Source organism: Mchenga conophoros, linkage group LG9, assembly GCF_057382185.1.
Source record: "Mchenga conophoros isolate Kocher_MC1m ecotype Shallow Benthic linkage group LG9, M_conophoros_male_GT1.1, whole genome shotgun sequence".
Taxonomy (NCBI): Eukaryota; Metazoa; Chordata; class Actinopteri; order Cichliformes; family Cichlidae; genus Mchenga; species Mchenga conophoros.
The window spans coordinates 5871882-5896684 of record NC_140534.1 but is presented as its reverse complement, the minus strand read 5'-3'; the positions used below and the strand labels follow the sequence as shown (position 1 = coordinate 5896684).

General features: G+C 42.4%; 1 protein-coding gene across 2 annotated transcripts in view; it reads right to left on the bottom strand.

Annotated features, from left to right (window-relative positions):
• Positions 1–796: 796 nt before the first annotated feature.
• Positions 797–24803, bottom strand: part of stk17a (serine/threonine kinase 17a) — a 40997-nt gene continuing 16990 nt past the window's right edge. Inside the window, exons 2-7 of one of the 2 annotated variants that reach the window (XM_085286197.1) lie at positions 23355–23567; positions 7148–7295; positions 6527–6653; positions 6388–6436; positions 3751–3930; positions 797–2725 (exon numbers count right to left, since the gene is read on the bottom strand). In XM_085286197.1, coding sequence (XP_085142323.1) covers positions 2353–2725; positions 3751–3930; positions 6388–6436; positions 6527–6653; positions 7148–7295; positions 23355–23567 — 1090 coding nt within the window. In that variant the 3' untranslated portion in view covers positions 797–2352. The remainder of the gene's footprint in view (positions 2726–3750; positions 3931–6387; positions 6437–6526; positions 6654–7147; positions 7296–23354; positions 23568–24803) is intronic. The other variant, XM_085286198.1, reaches the window with a different exon arrangement.

The following is a 24803-nucleotide window of genomic DNA, read 5'->3' as shown; positions in this document are numbered from 1 at the left end:
GCACCCTGCTTCAACAGTGTTGAGTTCTGGGCTGTGGGGAGGCCTCACCATGGCTCGCTGTCTTTCATTGTGTGTGCGTTTTAATCCAAGTATGCTTTTACTATTTGGGATCATTATGCTGAAAAACAAAGCCGCTGCCAATCAGACATTTGCTCCAGTGTCACAAAACAATAAACATCTGGCCAATAGAAAGTGGACCCGTGACAGTCACAGCTACAGTTGTGGGCCACACACCCACTTCTAACTGGGCGAGTATAATGCTGTCTCTTTTGTCTTGTACATGCAGTACAGTCTATGCTCTGATTGGCTGGATTATCTTCTGACTCAGTGCATTCCCATGATGCACGAGTATTTCTTGTTCACTCACCTGTCTGTGATGAATCATACTTGTTATTAATCTGTCTCTCTTCCACAGCATGTCTTCCTGTCTTCCTTCTCTCACCCCAACAGGTCACAGCAGATGGCCCCGCCCCTCCCTGAGCCTGGTTCTGCTGGAGGTTTCTTCCTGTTAAAAGGGAGTTTTTCCTTCCCACTGTTGCCAAAGTGCTGCTCATAGGGGGTCATGAGATTGTTGGGTTTTTCCCTGTATGTATTATTGTAGGGTCTACCTTACAATATGAAGCGCTTTGAGGCGACTGTTGTTGTGATTTGGTGCTGTGTAAATAACATTGAATTTGGAGTACAGAGCATTTTATCTGGATCTTTGCATTTCCACAAGCTTTTAAAATACAGTGCAAAAACTACAGAGCACTCTCCACAGAACACTTATTGGTTTAATCAGTAAACAAGACAACTTTCAGCACTTTTGTAGTGTTTATTTACAGCACAGCACATTCACGTACAAATCTGTTTAGCTTAGAATTTCACAGGACAGACCCAATTGAAGCCTGGAGAGTTCATCGCTTCCATGTCCAAGCTGGAAATGATCCGTGTCCACATCAGGAAGGACTGAACCCTGAGGAGACCAGTCTGTTTTCTAAAAGGAAGGTTTTCTATGTGACGTGGGTCTTTAAATCATATTGTTTTACACTAACACAAATTTTTGAAAAAATCTCAGTAATATTTGTAACATTATACAGAAATACTACTACTGCTGATAATAACCATGAAAAACAGCAAGAAGTGAGGCCATCGTTCTCTGCGCATGGCACTAAATACAAATACACACAGGAGGCTCAGTGAAATGCAAACATGCCAACAGAGATTTGATCGTTGGCAACTGCACATCGCTTATGTGTGTGCTTTATTTAGCCACCACCCTCCTGCTGAGGTCATGAGTCCCGGCTGCTCTGAGGGTGCAACACATTTCCTGTCAGTCACTCTGCATGCTCCAACTTTTCTGAAATATTTTGCTGGCATCAAATTAAAAATCTTAAATATTAATAAAATGAGCGGAAATAGAAACCAGAGATCATATGTTTGAGTAATCTTTATCTGAGAGCTAAGGTGAAATAAATAAAGCTTGCAGAGTCATACAGTGGCACTCATACTCAAACCCCATTGGCTCACAGGGGGCCTAAGAGGAAGGACCACAGCACGTGTCTTCAGATGCTTCTTGTCTGATGGCTCACACGGAAACTCTGTTTGAATCCAGATATATAAACTACACTGCATTACTTCTAGAGAGCCAGCTGCAAGCGTACAAGGACTTTTATTAGTCATATTAATAAGAGAGCAGGAACAATAATGGCTGCATTTAGAAATAATTTAGAAGCATAGCACCAGCATTTTATATCTTTCCTTTATTATGCAAGCAGTTCTTTAAATTGCATTTAACTAAATAACAATAAAAAAGCTGTTCTGTAGCTTTTTCTCATATGACAGTCTCTCGTGTTTATGCCCACTGTTTGTGATCCAGAACTACAAAACAGGCGTGGCAATCGGTGTTCTGTCATCTTAAGCCAAAAATGAACTTTCAGTTTGAATCAGTGTTGGAAACGTTTGTGTACAGGTCTGCGTGTACGTATCTGTGCTGGTCTTTGACAGCTTTTACAGCTCCTATTCCCAGAATGTGAATTCTGCTCAAACACACTGAGGCGGAGGTCTCTCTTTTGGTATCAAATGGGAGCAAACAGTGTGTCATGCTGCCGCTACACTCTGTCAGTCATTACAACAGCAAACCAAATAAAATGCAACATCAAGCTACAGTAGTTACTTTAGGAGGTGTTGAGGAGGAGGAGGGTAAAGTGAAGTTGGCTTTGCAGGTTCTTAAAAAGTTCCAACAGTTGAAATAAGAGACTGACTGTGCAACAGTATCTGATTATATACTTACAGTATATATTTAAGAGGGTTTGTGTGGTAATGTGACAGCACTAAGTTGTCCTCGGTGAGATTGCTGGTGCGTGTAATGGGTCAGTAGATAAACTCTCCAGGGACTTCCTGCAGAGCACTGAAGGGCTCCTCGAACTTGAAGCGTTTGGAAATGGCTTTCTGCTCAGCAGTCAGGGCCGCCTCCTCCACGCTGGAGGCGGAGGACTGACGGCACTGACCCAGGGTGTAGGCTGCCATGACTATCAGCTCCTCTGTCAGCGGGCCATGAACTTCCCCTGCATCCTCTTCCTCAGCTGAGCTTGTACTTGTGGGAGGTTCGGGACTGCTGGTGGAGCTGCTGGTGGAGCTGGGCTCTTCCTCCACAGAGAGGATCTCCTCCACTGTCTGGTTGTCCTGAGGCTCAGTGGGCTGAAGCCACGGATGTGTGAGACAGTGCTCGGCTGTGGCCCGCTCCCTGGATACAAACACAGACCCACACGTGAAACAGTTATCCATGTCATACTCTCCAAAAGTTGATTCTGTTCATCTGGACGTAGCGTTTTGTGGGAGAAATGTTTCGTCACTCATCCAGGTGACTTCTTCAGTCTCAGCTGACTGCAGGTTTCCCCAAATCTTATAAACAGGACATTTGCATAATGACTGGGAAAAAAAAAAAGAAAAAGGTCCACCCCTAAAGATCGGGTCCCCCGACACAAACAGAGTATTGTTGTTTACGCTGTTAAGTGCCAGGATTTATACATCAGGTAAACCAAACAACCTCTGGTGAAGCGGATGGCACAACGCAGAAGAGCCACCTCGTCAGGCCAGGACTCTGCAGTCTGTTTACACCTACAGGCCAGTGGACACTCTTTCAAGGATGAGGATGTAACATCCTGAAAAGGGAGGAACGCTGGTTTGAGGGCGGAGTCAAGGAGGCCATTTACGTGAAAAGGGAAAGACCATCTCTGAATCGAGGAGGGGCCTAAGGGTACATCTGTCACCATCTTACAATGCTGTGATTGCAGCCATTCCCCAACTCTGTGAATGGTACTCATGGCCATTGATCAGTGGGTTTTGATCAATGGTCATGAGAATTTGCATAATTATGATTAAGGAACTGACCTCCCAGCCCATTGTTCCTTCAGTGGGCTGGTTTCAGTCATTATGCAAATGTACTGTTTATAAGATTGAAACCTGCAGTCAGCTGAGACTGAAGAAGTCACCTGGATGAGTGACGAAACATTTCTCCAACAAACGCTACGTCCAGATGAACAGAATCAACTTTTGGAGATTTACTTACCTGGATGATTGAGCGTGCATCAAGACATGTCATACTCTGTTTCAGCGGCAGTCAGCCATTTATCTTAAACTGGTCATAGCAGGTCAAATGTTATAAAAAATGCTGATTAAGCTCCAAAGATAAGAGAAATACACAAAGGCAAAAATGATACCACATTCTGAGGCCACATTAGAGTGAACTGTGTTGTTTCTGTGACTGACTGTGGGTGTTTGCGGAGCAGCATTTGGATGAAGGACAGAGCAGCTGGGTCCAGCTGCTGAAGCTCCTCATCACTGTAGCTCACACTGAGCTGGGAAATGTTGAGAAACGTCTCCTGCTTGTCTTCGCCCAGGAATGGAGAGATTCCTGTGAGCATCACATATGCCAGCACACCAACACTCCTAAACACACAAAGCAAAATATTCAGGCTTCGAGTGCGATCAAACGCAACACTTAAAACAAGGAATACTGTTTCTATGACAACAAAGCTAGAAAGGTGAACAATCAAAGTTCATATCTGGGATCTCGGCTTCAGTTTTGTTGGTACTCTCGTAGTTAACAGTCCAACGATACGACGTACATGCAGATAAGCAGCAAAAACTGATGGACGGCATTCACAAACACTGATGTGTGTGTCTCAGTGTTTGTATGATTCAAGCCTTTTGAGACTTTGTAAAAGATTCTGATGTTTTTTGTGATGAACATATTTATTAGGGGTGCAACGATATTCGTATCGATATTGAACCGTTCGATACGGTGCTTTCGGTTCGGTACGCATATGTATCGAACAATACAACATTTTTAATTTATTTTATCAACTTTCCTTCTGACGATGCTGTCTGTGTTGAGCGCTCAGTGGATCTGCGCTCGACAGTGCAGCCTAGGCGGAGCAGTCGAGTGCAGATTCACTGAGCGCAGGGCAAGCTAGCGAGACAGAAGTTAAGCTCTCCTTGCAACATGGACCTCCCCCACCCTCATTCAGATCTGGCGTTTGGAATTATTTTGGTTTTCATGTGACGTATGACCCTGAAGGTAAGCGCTCATGGACTAAAGTAAAACAGCATGTTGGATGTGCCACGCAATGCTCAATTACATGGGTGGGAGCTAGTGTGTTAGCGCAGTTAGCTCGTTAACGTGTTGGCCGTCCAGCCCCACGCTCAGGGCGATCCGCGGTAGCTCGTTAACGGAGATTTGCCGTGTTGTGGCGTTAACGTCATTTCAGCGAGATTTACGCTGACAGCACTAGTGGGAACACAACGAATATGACTGAACATTTACGCCGACATCATCCTAGTGCAAAGACAAGTGGAAGCAGACAAAAACAACAAGCATGCATGCTACAAACTTTACCCGAGTCATTTAGACAGCCGTTAGCACAGGATTCTCCCTATGGGGACCTGATATGTTTAATATGCTGCTGAGAATATAGCCCAGAAGAAGCTATAGTATAGCTTTTATTTTGGAAAGAGCCATTTCTCTGTAATAAACTCTCTTTTCCAAAGATGAGTGATTCCTCAATCAGATACAGGGCTCGCAATATCGCTAGCCCGACGTCCTGGGGCTAGCGATTTTTTCAGTCAGGCTACCAAAATCTATCTCTGCCCTGCCGTCGGCCTATCGCAGGAAGGAAAAATATATGTCAATGCTTTTGCATTCTTTCGGAAATGTAGCTGGGTAATTATGTCATTGGCATCGATGAGCCGCTGTCAATATGTGACATATTGAAATCGCGTTTGAATTTGCGCTTGTTTTTTGCTTTCACTTTGCAATCGCGCGAACTGTGTATAGAGAGCGACAGCACTGATCTGTGAGTGATGATAATTTGTGCACCAATTCCTCTGACATCGTCTTATTAATCGTTAGCTTACTATGCAAACATGACAAGTGAAATCTCCCGCAGCTTAAACATGTGAGAGGTTGATCACGCAGAGAATCGCTGAGCTTATGTGAGTGCGTGTGTAAAAGCAGCAGGATTTATATTTCAGTTCTGCTGAGCCAAATAAGACAGGTCAGGGTGAAGAAGTGACAGCCAAAGAAAAGCTTACCGCAAAACGGAAAAGTTATGACAAATCAGACTATAAGGCAAAAAAAAAGTGCAGCTTTATGGTTTCATGGACAAAATATTTCTGTGGCTGCAATATGACGAGCTAAATAACCAGGGCTGCACATAAGTGGTCCGCAGGTGCGCATTCGCTGTCAAAAAAAAAAAAACACGCACAAGATATGAAGTTGCAACGCGTGTTTGCATACATAAGATTTTCTGGAGGAGGACAGACATTTGTTTAGAACTCTTAAAGATGTCGAAGAAGCTCCTTTAAGCAATTACTTTGGTGTTCCTCCACCTCCAAAGAAATGTCAGAAGGAGTCCGAACCACAAAAGAAGCACGTATTCTCGGAAAAGTAGTTGCAGGAGGTGAGCTGGCTTCAAACAAATGATGAACGCACAGAGATGTGGTGCGGAATGTGCCGTGAAAATTTAATAAATGACAAATTAAAAAGGCATGAATATTTTTTTTGTATCGAAAAAATATCGAACCGTGACACCAAAGTATCGAACCGAACCGAACCGTGAATTTTGTGTATCGTTGCACCCCTAATATTTATATGTATTTTAAGACTGCTGAAGACAAGCACATTGCCTGAAAATCACCCATACTGCCAGTAGGGGGCAACAAAGTTAAAAGTTCTACTCAAATGAAGCTCATACTGGAAAGAAAGCTGAGGAAATTGTATTGAGATGTCTGTTTGTGTGTGACTGCTGCGATAGGTAATTAGCAAAATTCATCAAATACAAGTTTTCAAAACCTTTTGTTCCACATGAAATTTATCTCAGTATACCACTATAGGACTTTCCTTACCACATGTCTGTTGCTGTGCTTATTGGCTCATAATTCAGAATCTCAGGAGCTGTGAAGACGAACAGACAGTTGTTGTTTAGAATCACCCCAGTGTTCGATTCTTGTAAGGTGGTAGCAGCAAGGCTGAGCAACAACTCACCAACATACTCTGGGGTTCCCATAATCTCTCTTAGTTCTTGGTGGCTGCTGACCATCCTGGACAGACCAAAGTCCACAATCTTAATGTCACCCAGAGGAGAAGTGCTCGTCAGCAGGATGTTCTGAGGCTGACAGGACAGCACACGTGTTATCGTTAGACAGCTTTTTAAACTGTGTTAACTTGTGTGTGTTTCATGGAGTCCACTGGCTGACCTTCAAAGCATTTTACTACAGAGTGAGAACTGAGTAGCACTTCAAGCACTTCCTATCACATGCACAGTTATATTACCTAATAATTATGTGTTTGAACTGTGTTGTGGGATAACCCAGGCAAACCTTAGCCTGTGCAAATGTTGCCCATCACTTTCACACAGGAAATACTCAATTTGTGCTTTAAACTGATTTCACTGGGGCAGATGTCATTCAAAATACAGATGTTTCCCTCTGCCTCCACGTGAGATAGAAGTTCAGTTGTTGTTAGACTCATATAGACTTTTTGTGTCATGGTGATGTTTACACAAAGAATGTATCAGGGATTCGTTTACAAGATTGAAAATGTATCAACTACACAAGTGACACAAAGTAAAGGAGACGGTGGAGAGTCACGAGTGCGTCCACAAACCTTTAGGTCAAGATGAACTACATTGTTCTGGTGGAGGAAGGCCACTCCCTCCAGGATCTGTCTCATGAGCCTCTTCACATCTTCCTCACTGAAGGCCTCATCCTCTTGGTCTGACACACACTGATTGAAAATTTCTCCTCCAGCCGCACTGCAACAGAAGACACATGACGTGGGACAGATCAGTTGCAAATCTGTTGACTGGCCCTCTGTAATGTGTCAGTGTCAAAGTATCTTACACCATTCAGGCCTGCAGACCCTCAAACATTTCAATGTGTAATTCTGGGGTTGGCTGTAGGAGGGAACTGCAGCAACCCAAACTACAGACTGTATGCTTGTTTCATCCATAATTTGACCGAAATGAATATGAAGCTTTTCCTACGTGATTACTTTGTATGGTGAATCCCACAAGACCCAGCAGAAATAACCCCCTCTCTAACCTGTCTGTGTTCTGACTTGTTGGAGGTGGAGGCAGAAATAGCACATCAAATCCAAATATAGCAAACTAATTATGAGCTTGAATGGGGCCATTTACACTGTTGGTGATAACTTGTTATTTTATTCAGTCGCACACAAATAAAAAGGGTTGTAATCAAAATACAAACAGTCAAACTTACTGAACCTCTACATCTAACTTAAATTTCTTCTGATCGGATGTAAACTCAATAAACTCGGTTCAAAATATAAAGTGAGGGCAGTCAGGAATAGACAACGGGTCCCCTTAGGGTGCTGGTGAATTAGGCTAAATCTCAGAGGAAGGCAGAGAGGAGAAGGAAGAGGTTTGTGTGACTGCGTTTTTGGTTTGCAGGTTGGGAAGAAAAGTCTGGGTTAGAACTGTTGAGTCCTAATCAAAGCCAAATGTCACAGTTCCTGACAGGAAACCCATTCTGAACACTGACCAAGGTGTGAGGCACTACTGAAGCCCAGCTACAGTATAACTACGCACTTCACACATTGAGATCCAGGACCTGAGTGAAGGGTTAAGTCAAACATTTCCAGAAGAGCAATTCTGGTTTTTCATTTGTAAATTCCCAAACTTCAACCTGACCAACAGATTCCAGTCTCCAAGACCAGTCTACTTTTCCTGGACCATTTTTAAAAAAAACACTGGATATCATAAAGCTTCAAGTTTAAAAGGTCTGCTCATGACACTGAAAAACATGTTTTTTATTTATGAATGCTACAAATCTCACCCCATTAACACTGTTTCTAAGGTTGTGATACATAGTTGCCAGCCCTGACCTCTCGTCCTCTCTAAGTGTGTGCCAAGAGTGCTGGCAGTGGTCTCTCTGTCATTTTTACAATAAACAGTATAAAAGATGGACATATGGGTATTTAGGCACTTGTGCATTGGCTTTTTTTTTTTTTTTTTTTTTAAATAAATCAGCCAGGTAGCTAGGTCCATCAGCTACTGTGTATTATTTTCACACTGAGACATGCATACAGACAGACAGACGAGCACAAATACACCGTCCATGCTTGGCAATGGTGGGAAAACATCTAGAGGTGTGGTCATACCAAATGTGTTTTTGTCTCAAGAACAGTACATAAGCTAGTTTTGTTTTTTACCCTTTTCTCTCCATCATGGCATCATGCTGAGTGCAACAGAAAAATGGCATCAGCTTAAAGAAAGAATGAATAAATCTTACACTTCCTAAGAAAACAGCATGCTTTGAAGCCAGACTTGTGCTTTCCAGTGGAGCACCATCAGCATTGTCTGCCCATCTGCAAATATACAGACAGGGGAGGTGGTGGCTCATCCATTTACTGAAATCAACAGCAGACGGAGTTTCAAGTTTCAGCCCATCAAAGCAGCTGCACCATCACTTTCAAAGCCAGTAAACAGTATCTGCAGATGGTAAACGGACTGGTTCATAAGTAGCACTTTTCTACTCTACCTGGGCACTCAAAGCACTTATGCAACTTGTCCTCATTCACACAGCGAATGGTTAGAAAAGGCACTTGCTGGGTACGGTTAGGGTTAGTAAGTAAGTGCTTTCGTTTTAACATTTGCACACGCTGATACTCTGACAGATGCATCGGAGGGCAATTTGGTGTTACCATGACTGGAACAGCCAGGTATCAAACCACCAACTTTCCAATTAGTTTATGACCTACTACACCTGAGCTACAGCAATCCCATGCAGAGAAGTTCCCTTTAACTTCAACTGCAGGATTTCACTGACAGCAGCTCCTTTGCATAACAGAAGGTGAACTAAGAAGTTGCAAACTCACTTTTGTACAGAATTCTGAGGTAGGTGATCAGGCAGGTGTCTGGCACTCAGTAGGTGTGTCTCTGGGGTTTGTAAGGTGATTCTCTGTATATTTTTCATTTCTCTTTATTGTAGTTAACGGCCTTTTTCATAATGATTACATGGAAAAATGGTTGCATAATGAATGAATGTTTGTGCTACAGACCATTTCAAGATGTGATACTAAAAACTGAGACAAAAAAATAATTTAGCAAAGGGGCACACCATGGGTATTAAAAATGTGACAAATCTATACAAAAAATAACGTCAGTGACACTATTGTTGTTGTTGTTTCATCTAGTGTGGGGAAAATACATATGTGTCAGATGTTTAAAGATTCTTTGATGTAATACAAAGGAACAAAAGAACCAAAACAACATTTTTAGGTTGTCTGAGGTAGTGCTGTGCTTCTGCTGATCTGGCTGCATATTTCATTGCTATATATTTCAAGGGGCCATCACAGTGTTTGAGGCGGTGGTGTTGTTTGACCTGCTGCCCTCTGATCAGCGCCTCAGGTCAATCAGATCCCACACCTCCAGACTCCTTGTTTGTATACATATTTCTGCTGTTTGTTATTTATTCCTACTGTCAATACGATTTATATTTTATTCCCACAGTTGGTGTGGAGCACCCACAATGTCACTGTTCATTTAAAATGACAATAAAGCCCTATTCAGTTTTATTCTATCTAGCTGCTGGTAGACTTTTCTCAGCTTAAATCTGGAAATTTAGAAGAAACATAAGACTTTGTAGACACAAATAATGATGTTTTCCTGTTTCATTAACTGTTTACTACAGTTACAAATGGCCAGTCCTGATAAAGTTTGCTTCCTAGCGCCATTATTATTTTATTAGCCATAGCTGCTAGCTCCTACCCTTGTGTCACGTCACTATTGGGTAATTTCTAATACGTAAAGGGCTAATGTTAACTGTGTGTTGGCTGATATTAATCATGATTAATAATTGTGATCAACTGTTTAATACTATAATCTTGTTAAAGTTGTGCGTCATATTTATACTGTTGCAAATTAATGTGTAATCCAAAAGTCATTCTTAGTATTGAATGAGTATCGCATTTTTTGGTTTATGAATCAAACATGGATAACGCAGAGCCTACATAATGGGCACGCAGTGGAGAAACTCTAATATCCGTTTCAGCTCCACAACCACAAGGACATATATAAGATTTTTAATTATTTAATTAGATATTTTAATTATTTCTCCCCCAGTTTGAATCACAAAACCCCACAGATTTCACTTAAGTGACAAAGGCCAATAGCCCACTGTTTTATGAAGGCAGTGATGCAGCTTAAACATCAGTGTCTTCATAAATAACTTTGTGCAGAAAGCAGTGTGTGACTGGAGAAAGTGCCAGAAAAAAATAGAGCACCGGAAATGAAAAATTAACGATTAATAACTAGGCCAAAGCTGAGGGAATGTTCAGTGTTAATCTGTTGGCCACACACCTGGTTAACAACTGCAGGTGCATTCAAAAGTTTGAGAGAAACCTCATTTCTCAGAGGATCAGACAGATATGAATGCAGTGTGGTGCCACACACACTGCTCTGCTGTGAGAAGTCTGATACGCCAGACTTAATACAGTGCAGGTGTATCCAGGTCATTTGACCCTGGAGGACAATGAAGAAGAGTAACACTTTCTACTAAAAGTATAATTCACCCAATTAGACTCCAACATGCATACAGTGTATTTATCCATACCATAGCACTTTTATCTGACACACACACACACACACACACACACACACACACACACACACACACACACACACACGGGGCAACTCAGGATTTAGTATCAGTATTATCCCATAATGGGCCCATGAGAATGGAAAGTTCTTTGAGTGATCTAACAGTTTTCCACTTTATGTACAAAGATGCAGTTAGTTCACTTCAATAATCACCTGCAGCGAAAGCAAGTGGCTCGAAAGTGAACACATGCAGGGGAGAGCGAGGGAGCCAGTGATGTCCTAAGAAAAATAATACAGTGTAAGAGGAGGTTTTACAGGTGTTTGTGTATGAGGACAAAATGGAAGATAAAATAAATAACAAGAGGCTGAAGAAGAAAACAATACGATTTTCAATAAGGGCCACTTTAGCTCAGGAGGTGCAGTAATTAGAAGGGTGGTGGTCTTTTTACTTGATGTAGTTTCTGAGGAGAGGATATCAGCAAAGTTTAGTATTGTGGTCTAGACCAGCGGTCCCCAACCCCCGGGCCTCGGACCGGTACCGTCCCGAGAGTCGTTTGGTACCGGGCCGCGAGAGTTTAGGTTCAGGTGTGAAATGTATAGTTTTCAGGGTTTTTATCGGTTTTCAGGTTATTTTGTTATCGTTTTTATCGTTACCTCGGTTTTCCTGGGTCTTTTCACGTGTGTTATGAATAAATCTTTTTTTTGGTACCGGTACTGGTTTTATTTTGTTGTATTTATCCACGACACCTTAAAGGCCGGTCCATGAAAATATTGTCGGGCATAAACTGGTCCGTGGCGCAAAAAAGTTTGGGGACTGCTGGTCTAGACAACCCAAAACGGGATGTCCACATAAAAATAAATAAAAAAATAAATAAAAAAATACACATCCATGCAAAACATGTGAGTCGCAAAACTGACACTGTGCCTCTCGTGTATAGCTTTAGTAAATCAGTTATTTTTGCAGTTGACCTCATTACATTTGTATTGTAGGAGCGCCACAGGAAAGGCACAAGCCTTACACAAGCAAAGACCCCCCTGCATTTAGTCATTACTTATTATTAATATCTGGCTCCTTTTACGTTGTAAACTGTTTAGATTTTACTACATAAAATAGTGCTCATCACATCTTGTTGACACCAGCTGATTACACCACCTGACCTGAGGAGGAAACAAATGTCTGACCTGATCTTGTCGGTCCAGTGAACCACCGGTGCACCTCAAGCACTCCTCAAACTGTCCTCATTCATAAAGTCCTCTACAAACACTCACATTAGGGGTGACAGCTGGATTTCTACATTTCAGTGCAGCTAGCCAGCAACGAAAAACAACTTACTACTTGAGACAGAGAGTGAACTTGAACAGTATATTCTTGGTTTTAACAAAAAAACTCATTGCTGCAGCCAAAGACAGTGGAGAAGTGACCAACTTGTTTTCCACTAAGTTATCATTTCTGTCACTTAGCTAACATAAAATAATGTAAGTCAATAAGCAGCAACCAACCAAACCCACTGGTGTCACATTCTGTACTGCCACAAGATGGTGCTAAACTTGTCCCAAAAACTGATTTATTAAATCCAGCTTCAAAGATAGTGTTCAATCTAACAGATATTTAGAGTAGCTGTAAATTAGTCTTCATACATGTAGCGTTACATGTTCATTTTATTAAATACCTACTTCATACAGACTACTGATGTGTCAGTTGCAAACAAAACGGCTCTTAGAGCCGACTCTTTGAAGTGAACGACGCGAGCCGACTCCTTATTGGGAGCCGTGGGTTTGTTTTTCCCCCCTTTCTCTCACCCTATCTCGCACTGTTTTCCCCGCTTCACTCCGCACAGAGCGGGAGGGAAAGAGAGAGAAAGAGAGCCAGGGACAACAAGGTCACATTAGAAAGGTATAGTAATCATCCACAACTATTTTCAGTTGCGAATGATAAAGGATTCAGAAAGTTTATTCATGCAGGTCCATATGACAGAGGATGTGCATCTTCTTTTTGTTTTCATATTTTTATTTATATTTAATTGTGTTGTGGTTTGCAGTGTTTTGTGTTGTTTCACTTTAAATTTGTTTAAAAGTTGAAATGTAAATAGTTGGGTTTGTATAATATGATTTATTTATAACATTTTATGTGGAGTGAATAAATAAGAGTATATTTATGGTGGCCCCTAGAGACAAAACACGTACAAACTCCAAAACACGTAAAAACACAACAGAAGTGCTCCAGGATGCTAGGGGGCAGTGTTGAGCTTTTGTTACCTAGAGGCTACACAAGCCAGGAAGTACCAACAACTGGATTTGGTGTGTGGTAGTAACAGGTAAATAAACAGTTTTTTAAATTATTTGAATATATATGAGTGCTTGTGTATAAATACACAAACAATACACATGCTTTCAATTGTGTAATTTAAGTGATCTAGGCAGCTCTGTTTTGAAGTTCAGTTCATGCTAGAAATGTGTTTTGGAGTTTGTACGTGTTTTGTCTCTAGGAGCCACCGCATATATTTATATATAAACATATAAAATTAAAACCACAGGTTTTTTTTTACATTAGTAATTCCTTTTGTGCATAATTTTATATTGTTTTTGATAATAAATTAATTAAAGCAACAAAACAACCTGAAGAGCCTGTTGGGAGCCGAAAGAGCCGGCTCTCTAAAAAGAGCCGGAAATCCCATCACTAATACAGACCCCATCTCCAACGCCCCCAAAAAACAAACAGTGGTGATGTGCGGATTTACACATGTGGGAGTTACAGTGTAACTTCAACATGCAGAGGAATCAAGATCTGAGTTAAACTGTGACACTTAATCCAGCAAATACTGATAAGACTTTCATAACAGGCTGCCTGGCTTCTTAAACAGAAGTAACCTAATCAACTTCAGAGACAGAAGTCTCACTAAACAAACGATCCACACTTCCAAAATCCCCAGCCACACACTGACACTAAAACCACATTTTGAGCCTCAAAAAGGCCTTCAAATTTGTGAGGACCGGTGAGTGTGTCCTCACAAGTGACTGTTGGTTCTCACAAGTATAGCAGAATGCAGATTTCGGTCCTCACAAAGATAGCTAGACAGGAACACACACACATTATATCAAACAAACACAGATTGGCTAGCTGCCTGCTTGTTGGCCTGACAGCCTTACAGTAGACCCTGTGAGATGTCAGGTTGACCCAGAGGCTGGAGGGCAGTTTGAATTTGATTAATGAGTTGCTAATGTAATTAATGCCAGCACAGTCCTGTGGGACTGAATCAATTTAACTTTGGTCGGCCATCCGTTACCATCAACTTCAGATGATTTGTTGAAAGGAAAAAGAAAACAAAATCGCTAACACAGAAAGACAGAATTATTCACACTAACATTCACACCTGTGGACACTTTATAATCATCAGTTAATCTAACCCCACTGTGTGTGACAGATAGAAGGGGAACAATACAGTCAGACCGAGTGCAAATGAATGGAGCAAAGTGACCCTTCATAAAATATTCATGTCCAGAAACCCGGAGTTCCCCACATCCTAATGGCTCCATTTATTGGTGGAAAATAGAAGCTCAATAATTTGCCTACATGTCTGTGACCTGACATCATTAATTAACCTCCTACAGGCTTTGTTCAGCCTTTGACACATATATGTCATTTGTATAAAACCCCAATGAGTTTGACATTTAAGTTAAACAGTCTTCTATTTAAACAAAAAGAAATGACCATAAATAATGAGAAAAGGTGTTACTTCATTAATCAGTGTCTGTACTGTCCAGCTTCAACATATCAACAAATGATCAAATATCACATCATCAAACCAAATTTAAGCTGCAGAGTTCTACTGTTGACTTAAACTGTTAAACACATCAGTGAGCCTCACAGGGTGAACATACATCTAATGCATGTTGATTGTCATGTTCACATAGAAATGTTATAATATTTTGGTCAGATTACAACTACCAAGCTGCGTGCATGTTGCAGCTCGACTACTTGCGCTGTCAGCAACCTGCTAAATTGTGCTGCTGTTCAGAAACTGGCACACTTTAGTAGATCGCCTGCATGACTCCTACTTTACTTTGTCACTTTAATTTATTCTACTCAGTAAACCAGCTCTCTAATTCTTCCTGTTTGACCACTGTTCAATACAAATATAGTGATCACTGGTTGTGGGAAACTATTCACTTCTTTTTAAATATATTTGTGATGATGTCTGTGATCCACCCCTCCGCTGACTGTTTTTGGGTATGACACAGTGAAAGTAGTTTAATATGATAATATGATGATGATATTATGATGATCCTCAGAGGATATGATCTTTACAGTATCAAACCAGTTTATAAACCAGTATGTATCCATTTTTTTCAGTACGACTGGGCGAGGAGCCATACTTGGACTGATCACGTGCACTCGTGCGGCTCAATACATAATGAACTCCCAGTTGGAGCTCAGCCAGCAGCGAGCGCATGGAGCTCTTTATTGCTCTCATTCATTCTCTGTGGGTAACTGTCCTCTCTCTGGTTAATGATTCTCTGTCGCATTTACACTATTCATGTCTCAGTGTTATTCCCCCTTTTCTCTCTCACTCCCCACCCTCTGCAATGTCATGAATAGATTTCTATGACCCTCATTCGTAGACTATTTGCCCCCTCCTCCCTCTATCCTTCAATCCTCCATCACCATTTGCCCCACTGCCCGAAATATCTGTCAGCTGCTGGCCAAATAAAAGACGGGGAGAAAAGAAAAAAGGAAAGACTGTGTTGTCAACATCCCATGTCAGGAAGAATGGAAGCATTCTGCTCTATTGCCCTCCCATATAAAAAGGATAGCGAAAAGAATGGGGGACAGTACATAGACCGAATAGCAGCAACATGGGCCTAGATTTCCTTGTCTGTAGTTTTATTATGAATTTAGTAGCTTCTTCTATTCAACAGAATTTAAAATAGAAGATATGGATGCTATTCTACAATCTTCTTTGAGCAAACAAGCAAGGGGAAGAACAACTTCCTTTTAAACAAGAAGAGTAATCCAGCAGAAACAAGCAGGGCTGTCATTGGCCACCACCACTTCAAGGGGTGAAAAGAAACAAAAGACAAAACGGAGAGATGAAGAACAGCTAACAGGACAAAACTCAAACTATAGGCGGGTGTAGACAAGTTAATAACATGTAATCATGGCATAAACAAATCAGAGTAAAACAAGGGCAGCCTGAGCCTAGAGCAGAATCAGGGTCACCTGATCCAAAACTAATTATAAGCTAGATAGAAATACTGCATTCCTAAACACATAAATGAACAAAGAGACAGACAGACTGGCAGACACAAATATTTCTCGTATCGTTATACTTATACATCTACTGTTAATTTCATATAACACCAGTCAAAGTGCAGTATGGTTTGGTCTGTGTGTGTGAGAGAGGTGTCCGCATTCAGGACGGCACTTAATTCTGTGATTAGCCTTTATATGAGCAATGGCTGGGACTGGGATTACAGACTGAGGTGGGCTTACTCGAGCACTTAAAAAAACGAACTTATGGGATCTTCTTAACTGGACAGATTGCACTGTATGGCATGTGATGCTGACAGCACATAATCCTGCAAAACACTATAATCTGTGAAACACTGGCAGAACACACACTCATCTCTCACAGACAGAGTGAAATATGAGGCCCAGGCTGTGGACATGACATTACATTTCTTCAGCTACTGACAAATTAAGCGCTAAAAAACTGCATTAAATGCAACGAGTTTTGGTCAGAAATTTGTCATTACTGCTTAGATGTCAAAGACATGATGCAAACATTCTAAGGCCTGGACAAAAAAATCCTGCTGGCTGTGAAACCATGACCATGTATTAAATATTTGTGGAGAAAAACATAATGGGGAGCACCACTTTAAATCAAAACCCGCATCGGATTTCACCTTCAAATTAACTGGTAATCCTAAATGTCTGCATACTTTGACTTTTATTAATAGACCATTATCCTCAATAAATAACAAAGTCTAATATTTATGTGTCACTTAAATATTAAATGAGTTCTCTTCAACTGTTGTTTAGAATTTTATCTTTTTAGCCATGTAGCACAGGACACATGCATGTGTACCACGTAGCTACTTCATCATATAAATACTATGATATAGTAGCTCAGTACGAGACCAAGGGAGGAATCAGTCTTCAGTTTCAACTCTTCTCTCCTTGTCATCACAGCAGTGGATTCTTGTCCTTTTTGGGAAGGCTGAGCAGACTAAACCTTCCCAATAAAGTATAGACACAGCGAACACCATGAGACCGGACAGTGTGCGCACCGCGGATGACGTCAGTGCGCACACTGTGTCTGAGGAGGATGTGCGGAAGTGCTTCAGGAAGGTGAACGCACGCAAAGCTACTGGTCCGGACGGGATTCCCGGCCGCGTCCTCAAGTCACGCGCGGCTCAGCTGGCTGGAGTGTTCACGCACATCTTCAACCTTTCCCTCTCTCTGTCTGTAGTCCCAGCCTGCTTCAAAATGGCCACCGTCGTCCCTGTACCCAAATCCTCCACCATCTCCTCATTGAACGACTGGCGACCTGTAGCCCTGACCCCCATCGTAAGCAAATGCTTCGAGAAGCTGGTCAGGGACTTCATCTGCTCTGCACTACCCGACTCACTGGACCCTCTACAGTTCGCATACCGCCACAACAGGTCCACTGATGATGCCATAGCCCTGACACTACACACTGCCCTGTCACACCTGGAGAAGAGAGACACGTATGTGAGGATGCTGTTTGTAGATTACAGCTCAGCATTCAATACCATCGTTCCCTCGAAGCTGGACAGGAAACTGCAGGATCTAGGACTGAGCAGCTCCCTCTGCAGCTGGATCCTTAGCTTCCTGTCTGACAGACGCCAGGTGGTCAGACTGGGCAGCATCACCTCATCCCCCATCACACTGAACACTGGTGCTCCACAGGGGTGTGTACTGAGCCCTCTCCTGTACTCACTCTACACCTACGACTGCACAGCAACTAACAACTCCAACATCATTGTGAAGTTTGCGGACGACACTACAGTGGTGGGTCTTATCACCAACGGTGATGAGACGGCTTACAGGGAGGTGGTCAGTGCCCTGACCCACTGGTGTCAAGACAACCATCTCACCCTCAACGTCGCAAAGACAAAGGAGTTGATAGTGGACTTCCGGAGGTGCAGAGAAGTACACACCCCCATCACCATCAACGGCGCTGCTGTGGAGAGAGTGAGCAGCTTCCGGTTCCTTGGCGTACATCTGGCTGAGGATCTTACGTGGTCAGTACACACAAACAAAACAGTGAAGAAGGCGCAGCAGCGCCTCTTCTTTCTCAGGAGACTGAAAAGATTCGGCATGAGCCCCCGCATCCTCAGGACCTTCTATCACTGTGCCATTGAGAGCATCCTCACTGGATGCATCACCACCTGGTATGGCAACAGCACCGCCTACAACTGCAAAGCTCTCCAGCGAGTAGTGCGGTGCTCTGAACGGATAATTGGAGGTGAGCTTCCCTCCCTCCAAGACATCTACAGGAAGCGCTGCCTGAGGAAAGCGGGGAGGATCATCAAGGACTCCAGTCACCCCAGCCATAAACTGTTCAGACTGCTTCCATCAGGAAGGAGGTTCTGCAGCATCCGGTCCCGTACCAGCAGACTGAGAGACAGCTTTTTCCATCAGGCCATCAGACTGCTGAACACGTCAAAGACACCTCAGCTTCACTACTGGAACTTTAACATTATGCACTCCACACTGTATATAAATGCCACTTGTTTTGCACATATTCAACTCTGTATATTTTATATATTTTATTATTATTATTATTATTATTATTATTATTTTATTTTATTTTTTTACTATTTAATTTGTAAAAATGTGTATACACACACACACACACACACACACACACACGTAGGAAAATATTTAGTATACACATCCAGAAATGCATACACTATTATATATTGTACATATATTTATTAGTTTCAGGTTGGCCATTCTTGTATTTTGCTCGTTTGTGTTGTTGTGTTTGCACATCTCTGTTGCTTGTGGGGCTCGCACACAAGAATTTCACTCGCATGTGCTGTGCCAGTGTGCCTGCACATGTGATGTGACAATAAAAAGTGATTTGATTTGATTTGATTTTGATTTGATTTAGCTGGTTTCAAGAAATGACACATTTGGTTAAGAGAACTACACAAGAGAAGAAAAATAACATAAGAGGTGACCTCATATGTGGGATTCCTAATTATTCTTAAAAGCTTTAAGACTCACTTGGACTTCCTAACAATTGGGATAACTGGCATGTACCATTCTGTCTGTGCAGTGAAAATACTAGTACAATCCTCAGCACTGTCAGAGGTTCTGTGTACACATGACAGCTGATCCAGAATGTGTCAATGCCATCTAATCTAGCAGTTTGCTCTCAACTGGTTAAACACACATTCTGTGCGTCTGTGAGTATGCACGCACGCACGCACGCATGCATGCATGCGTGCGTGCGTGCGTGCGTGCGTGCGTGCGTGCGTGCGTGTGGGGATGGGGGAGGTGGGATTCACTATGGTCTGGCATGCAGGCAAAATCCAATATGGCATTGGCTGGGATAGAGACAAGGATAGACTAAGAGATTGGAAGTGAGAGAGACCTTAATCAGCCTGGCATGTCATGAACTGACACACACACACACACACACACACACACACACACACACACACACACACACACACACACACACACACACACTTAGAACCAGGTCAAGCATACCCAAACGTGACCAGTGAGATGAGATCAACAACTCATGCAGCTACTGCAGCCTAAATTACAGTTTCCCATTTATGTGTAATAATGCCACGCTAGCTCAGACGGAGCTGTCTTTCAGTTTGTCTCTATTACTGCTGTCTGTCTGTCTGTCCTCCTCACCAGAAGACAGAGGAAACCAGAATCCATATCCTATAATGCAAATGGCGTGTGTGTATACATAAGAAAAAAGCAGAGCACATTGTTAGAATAGCTAGTGTTTGCTGAAGCATTAAAGTTTGGCCTGAAGCTTTGTAGGACTAGAAAGCTCATTCACACCAATACCCCTCTGTTTAACCCCACTATGTACAATAGTAGTCCATAAGTCTACTATTCCATGGCAACGTGATCATTCAAAATAATACAAATATTAGTGCATCTAAAAATATTTATAAAAGAAAAAAAGCTTGAAAAACTAAACTTTCATTATAGAAAAATGACATTTTTAAAATTAATTTCATTTTTAAAAATTGGAAATCATCATCATCCGTTGGGCATCTTTCTTTGCCTTTAGACAACAATTCTGATGGCAAAAGAGCCAAACGGGACAGGCCAAAAAAAAAAAAAAAAAAAAAAAAAAAAAAAAAAATTGGAAATCATTCGATCCCTATACAACCGTTGCAAGAGCTTGGTTCGCATTGCCGGCAATAAGTCGGACTCGTTCCCGGTGGGTGATGGGCTCCGCCAGGGCTGCCCTTTGTCTCCGGTTCTGTTCATAATTTTTATGGACAGGATTTCTAGGCGCAGCCAAGTGGCGGAGGGCTTTCGCTTTGGTGGCCTCAGAATCTCATCTCTGATTTTTGCGGATGATGTGGTTCTGTTGGCTTCATCAGGTGAGGGCCTCGCACTGGAACGGTTCGCAGCCGAGTGTGAAGCAGCAGGACTGAGGATCAGCACCTCCAAATCTGAGGCCATGGTTCTCAGCCGGAAAAGGGTTGAGTGCCCACTCCGGGTCGGGGATGAGTTCCTGCCCCAAGTGGAGGAGTTCAAGTATCTCGGGGTCTTGTTCGCGAGTGATGGGAGAAGGGAGCTGGAGATCGACAGACTGATTGGGGCTGCAGCTGCAGTAATGCGGACGCTGCACCGGTCCGTCGTGGTGAAGAGGGAGCTGAGTGTAAAGGCGAAGCTCTCAATTTACCGGTCGATCTACGTCCCTACCCTCACCTATGGCCACGAGCTGTGGGTAGTGACCGAAAGAACGAGATCGCGGATACAAGCGGCAGAAATGAGCTTCCTCCGAAGTTCGGCCATCCGGGAGGGGCTCAGAGTAGAGCCGCTGCTGCTCCACATCGAAAGGAGCCAGCTGAGGTGGTTCGGGCATCTGACAAGGATGCCCCCTGGGCGCCTCCTGGGTGAGGTGTTCCAGGCATGTCCCACTGGGAGGAGGCCCCGGGGCAGACCCAGGACACGCTGGAGAGATTATATCTCTCGGCTGGCCTGGGAACGCCTTGGTGTTCCCCCGGATAAGCTGGAGGAGGTGGCCAGGGAGAGGGAGGTCTGGGCCTCTTTGCTTAGGCTGCTGCCCCTGCGACCCGGCCTCGGATAAAGCGGATGAAGATGGATGGATGGAAAATTGGAAATCCATTTTCTCTAATCGTTACAGTATTTCATTTTGAGTGTGAGGAAATTACTACTCAAACAGTATAAATTCAGTTCAGTACAAGTAACTGCAATCATGGGATGAAGTTCAGTGACACACCTCACAAGGTGCTTAAGCGACAAATGATCATTGATGAAAATGATTGGAAACTTAAAAATTGTTGTAGGACAGGGCTCACAAGGAACAGGGATGACTGCATCATAGAGAGGATTGTCAACAGGGCTGCCACAAACGATTATTTTGATAGTCGACTAGTCACAGGTTATTTTTGCGATTAGTCGACTAATCAGATCATGTAAAACGTACAGCTTATTGCACCAGCAGCATCTGCTCTTATATAACTATCATTAGCTTACAGCTTTAAGTGTTTAAGGTATGTGCTGACTAAAAATAAAGACAAGATGATAGTTTATTACATTTTAATGAAATTTGCAGACTTGCACACTTCTGTTTAATCAGTTTATTGACGTTTATTCAGCTGTGTAAAACCTATAACTTTAATCTCAGCCAAACCAATTTACTCAGGAACAAATAAAATACTGAAAAAAGACAAACAATAACATTTTTAAGTTATCTAAGTGACTTATATATCATGTTTAACCTGAGTAGCGAAAGACGGCGGTGGGTTTGAAAACGATTTGCCGGGAGTCTGGTGTTCTCACCGGCTCTAGTGAGCCTTAAACCCCGGCTAGCTATCGAGCTGGTGGGTAACAGACGTCTCCGAAAACGGCGGAGCACTTCTGAAAATATGTGGTGTCTTGATAAACTGAGCAGATATTTGAGGTTGGGGTGAAAGCCACCACATACAGATGTCCTGAGGAAAGGAGCTACGACTGTCACATTCCTAATATCAAGTCACTCTTGAATCAGAGACAATATCAGCCCAAAGTCCTCGTTTCAGATGGAAGTAAATATATTTCATTTGGAAATCACATGACGTTTCTGTAGTCTGTGGTGATATGGGGTGTCATGTAATCTGCTAGTGTGGGTGATTGTTGGTTCACTGTGTCCTGACCTAAGCACCACAGGGAATCTAAGGGGCACTGTCAAGTAGAAGAGGAGAAATCCCTGACCCAAAAATACAGATGAGATGAATGCTGCTACAAAAACATGTCACACTGCTGAAACTGAAATTAATGGTAAAGAAGGTCCAGCCAAGTTTGGAGTGTGGAAATAGTACTACAACTTACCTAAAAACTCTTTTCAGACGATGGATATTTCCGGATTGTAAATCCTTTTTCATTAAATCTTAAATATTCTAACAATTTGAGATAGTGGATTTCCCGAGATTATCATTTTGATGTAAATAATTTAAAATGTAATTTACTTTTTTCAAGATATTTTGAGAAGCACTAGTTTTTTTTGAATAAGTGGTGATTTTTGAGACTAAAAAAAAAAAGCTTAAAAGACCCTGAAAGAGATCTTTATAGCAAAACAAAGAATTTTCATAAGATTTATTCTCACAGTAACTGCCAGTAACCTTAATATAATTAACAATGATTACAAGTTTACTCTGGATTATAAATCTTTATAAACAGTCTATGGTTAATATGGTGTCAAGCAAGTGTCGCCACTTGATAGCCACTGTGAAATGCTTCTGGGCACTTACTACACCATTACTGTGGAGCATTATCTAAATTATCATTAATTCATTTTACCGGGATAAAAACTGGATGTACAGTATTTATCCTAAAATGTTTGCTAACTTTGTGCCAAAAACAATTTGAAAATGCAATTTTTGCCCCTTTACGTTTTTGCACTTTTGAATTGCCATTCTGTTTCTTTGCAGTATGTCTGCTGGTGTTTCCCAGTAGGTCTCCATTTCTAAACAACATGAAAGGAAAGGTTTCAACCTTGAATTTTTGACACTCACAACTCCAGAACTAGCACCATCTCTGAAGCCATCTCGTAGACCTGGTGGAGGTTGACCACATGGGGACAGGCGCTGGCCAGTTCAAGTAGTGCAATCTCATGGATGATCTCCATCCGGCAGTCCTGCCCTTTCCGTCTCTTCCTCATTATCTTAGCAGCGTACTCATGACCCGTGCACTTCTCCACACACTTTCTGACCACAGCAAACTTTCCCCTGAAAGAAAGGAAGACCATCAGAACTATATTCATAACAGCCACTGGTAGATGACAATATAACACTGACACTGCATGCTCATTGCACTGACCAATTAAAGAAACGAAAAAAAAACAAAAACAAAAAAAAATGTAAATAATTTAATGCAATTTTATTTATACAGTGCCAAGGTAGGCATAAGGTACACCCTACATATAGATACATACATATAGAGAAAACTCAATTTAATGATTCTGTCACGATCTGGTACAGGGATTCAAGCGCAGAGCGGTAAGGTATCTCCAAGGTGTGGTTTATTTACAGTGCAGTGCAATATATGTACAGTGAAGGGATCCAAAACTCCGGGGGGAAATCACAGGGTAACTCGCTCACGTCTTCTTCTCTCACACTCACACACTTTCCCGCAGCAGGGAGGTCGCAGGTCCGGGGGGGGGGATCTGAAGCAGACGAGAAGGCAGGTCACCAACTAATCACAAGTCACGGATATGAAGCACAAGAGCTGTGAGAACACTAACGTTAGGGGTACAATCATCCAGCGACGAGAGGATCTGTGTTCCAGCCTCAAATAGTGCTCCCGGTGATGATGGGGGAGTGTTGTCAGGTGTGTGTGTGGGCCAAGGGCGGGAGCCCACAGTGAGCTCCGCCCAGGCAGAGAGGGAGAAAACAGCAACAGCAATTGTAGCCTTGTGGGGCCGACCGGGCAGGCACGGAGACCATGACAGATTCAGTGCAAATAGTGAGTGAGAAAGGTGACCGAAGAAGAAACACTCAATGCATCATGGGCAGCAGCCTACACCTATTGAAGCATAACTAAGGGAGGATTTAGGGTCACCTGATCCAGCCATAACTATATGATTTAGCACAAAGGAAAGTTTGAAGCCTAATCTTAAAAGTAGAGATAGTGTCTGTCTCCCGAATCCAAACTGGAAGCTGGTTCCAAAGAAGAGGGGCCTGAAAACTGAAGACTCTGCCTCCATTCTAATTTTTAATACTCTAGGAACAACAAGTAGGCCTGCAGAGCGAGAGTGAAGTGCTCTAATAGGGTGATATGGTACTATAAGTTCATTAGGATAAAATGATGAATAGATGATGATACATCATCTGTTCCCAGATTCATTCCTATTTTCTATTATTGCAAAAACAGAACAAACACTGAAGGTTCTTCAAAATGTTCACAAAGAACAGCATTATTGAACTCTGTGCTGTAGGGGTAGTTATAGTTAGCCTAGAGCAAGA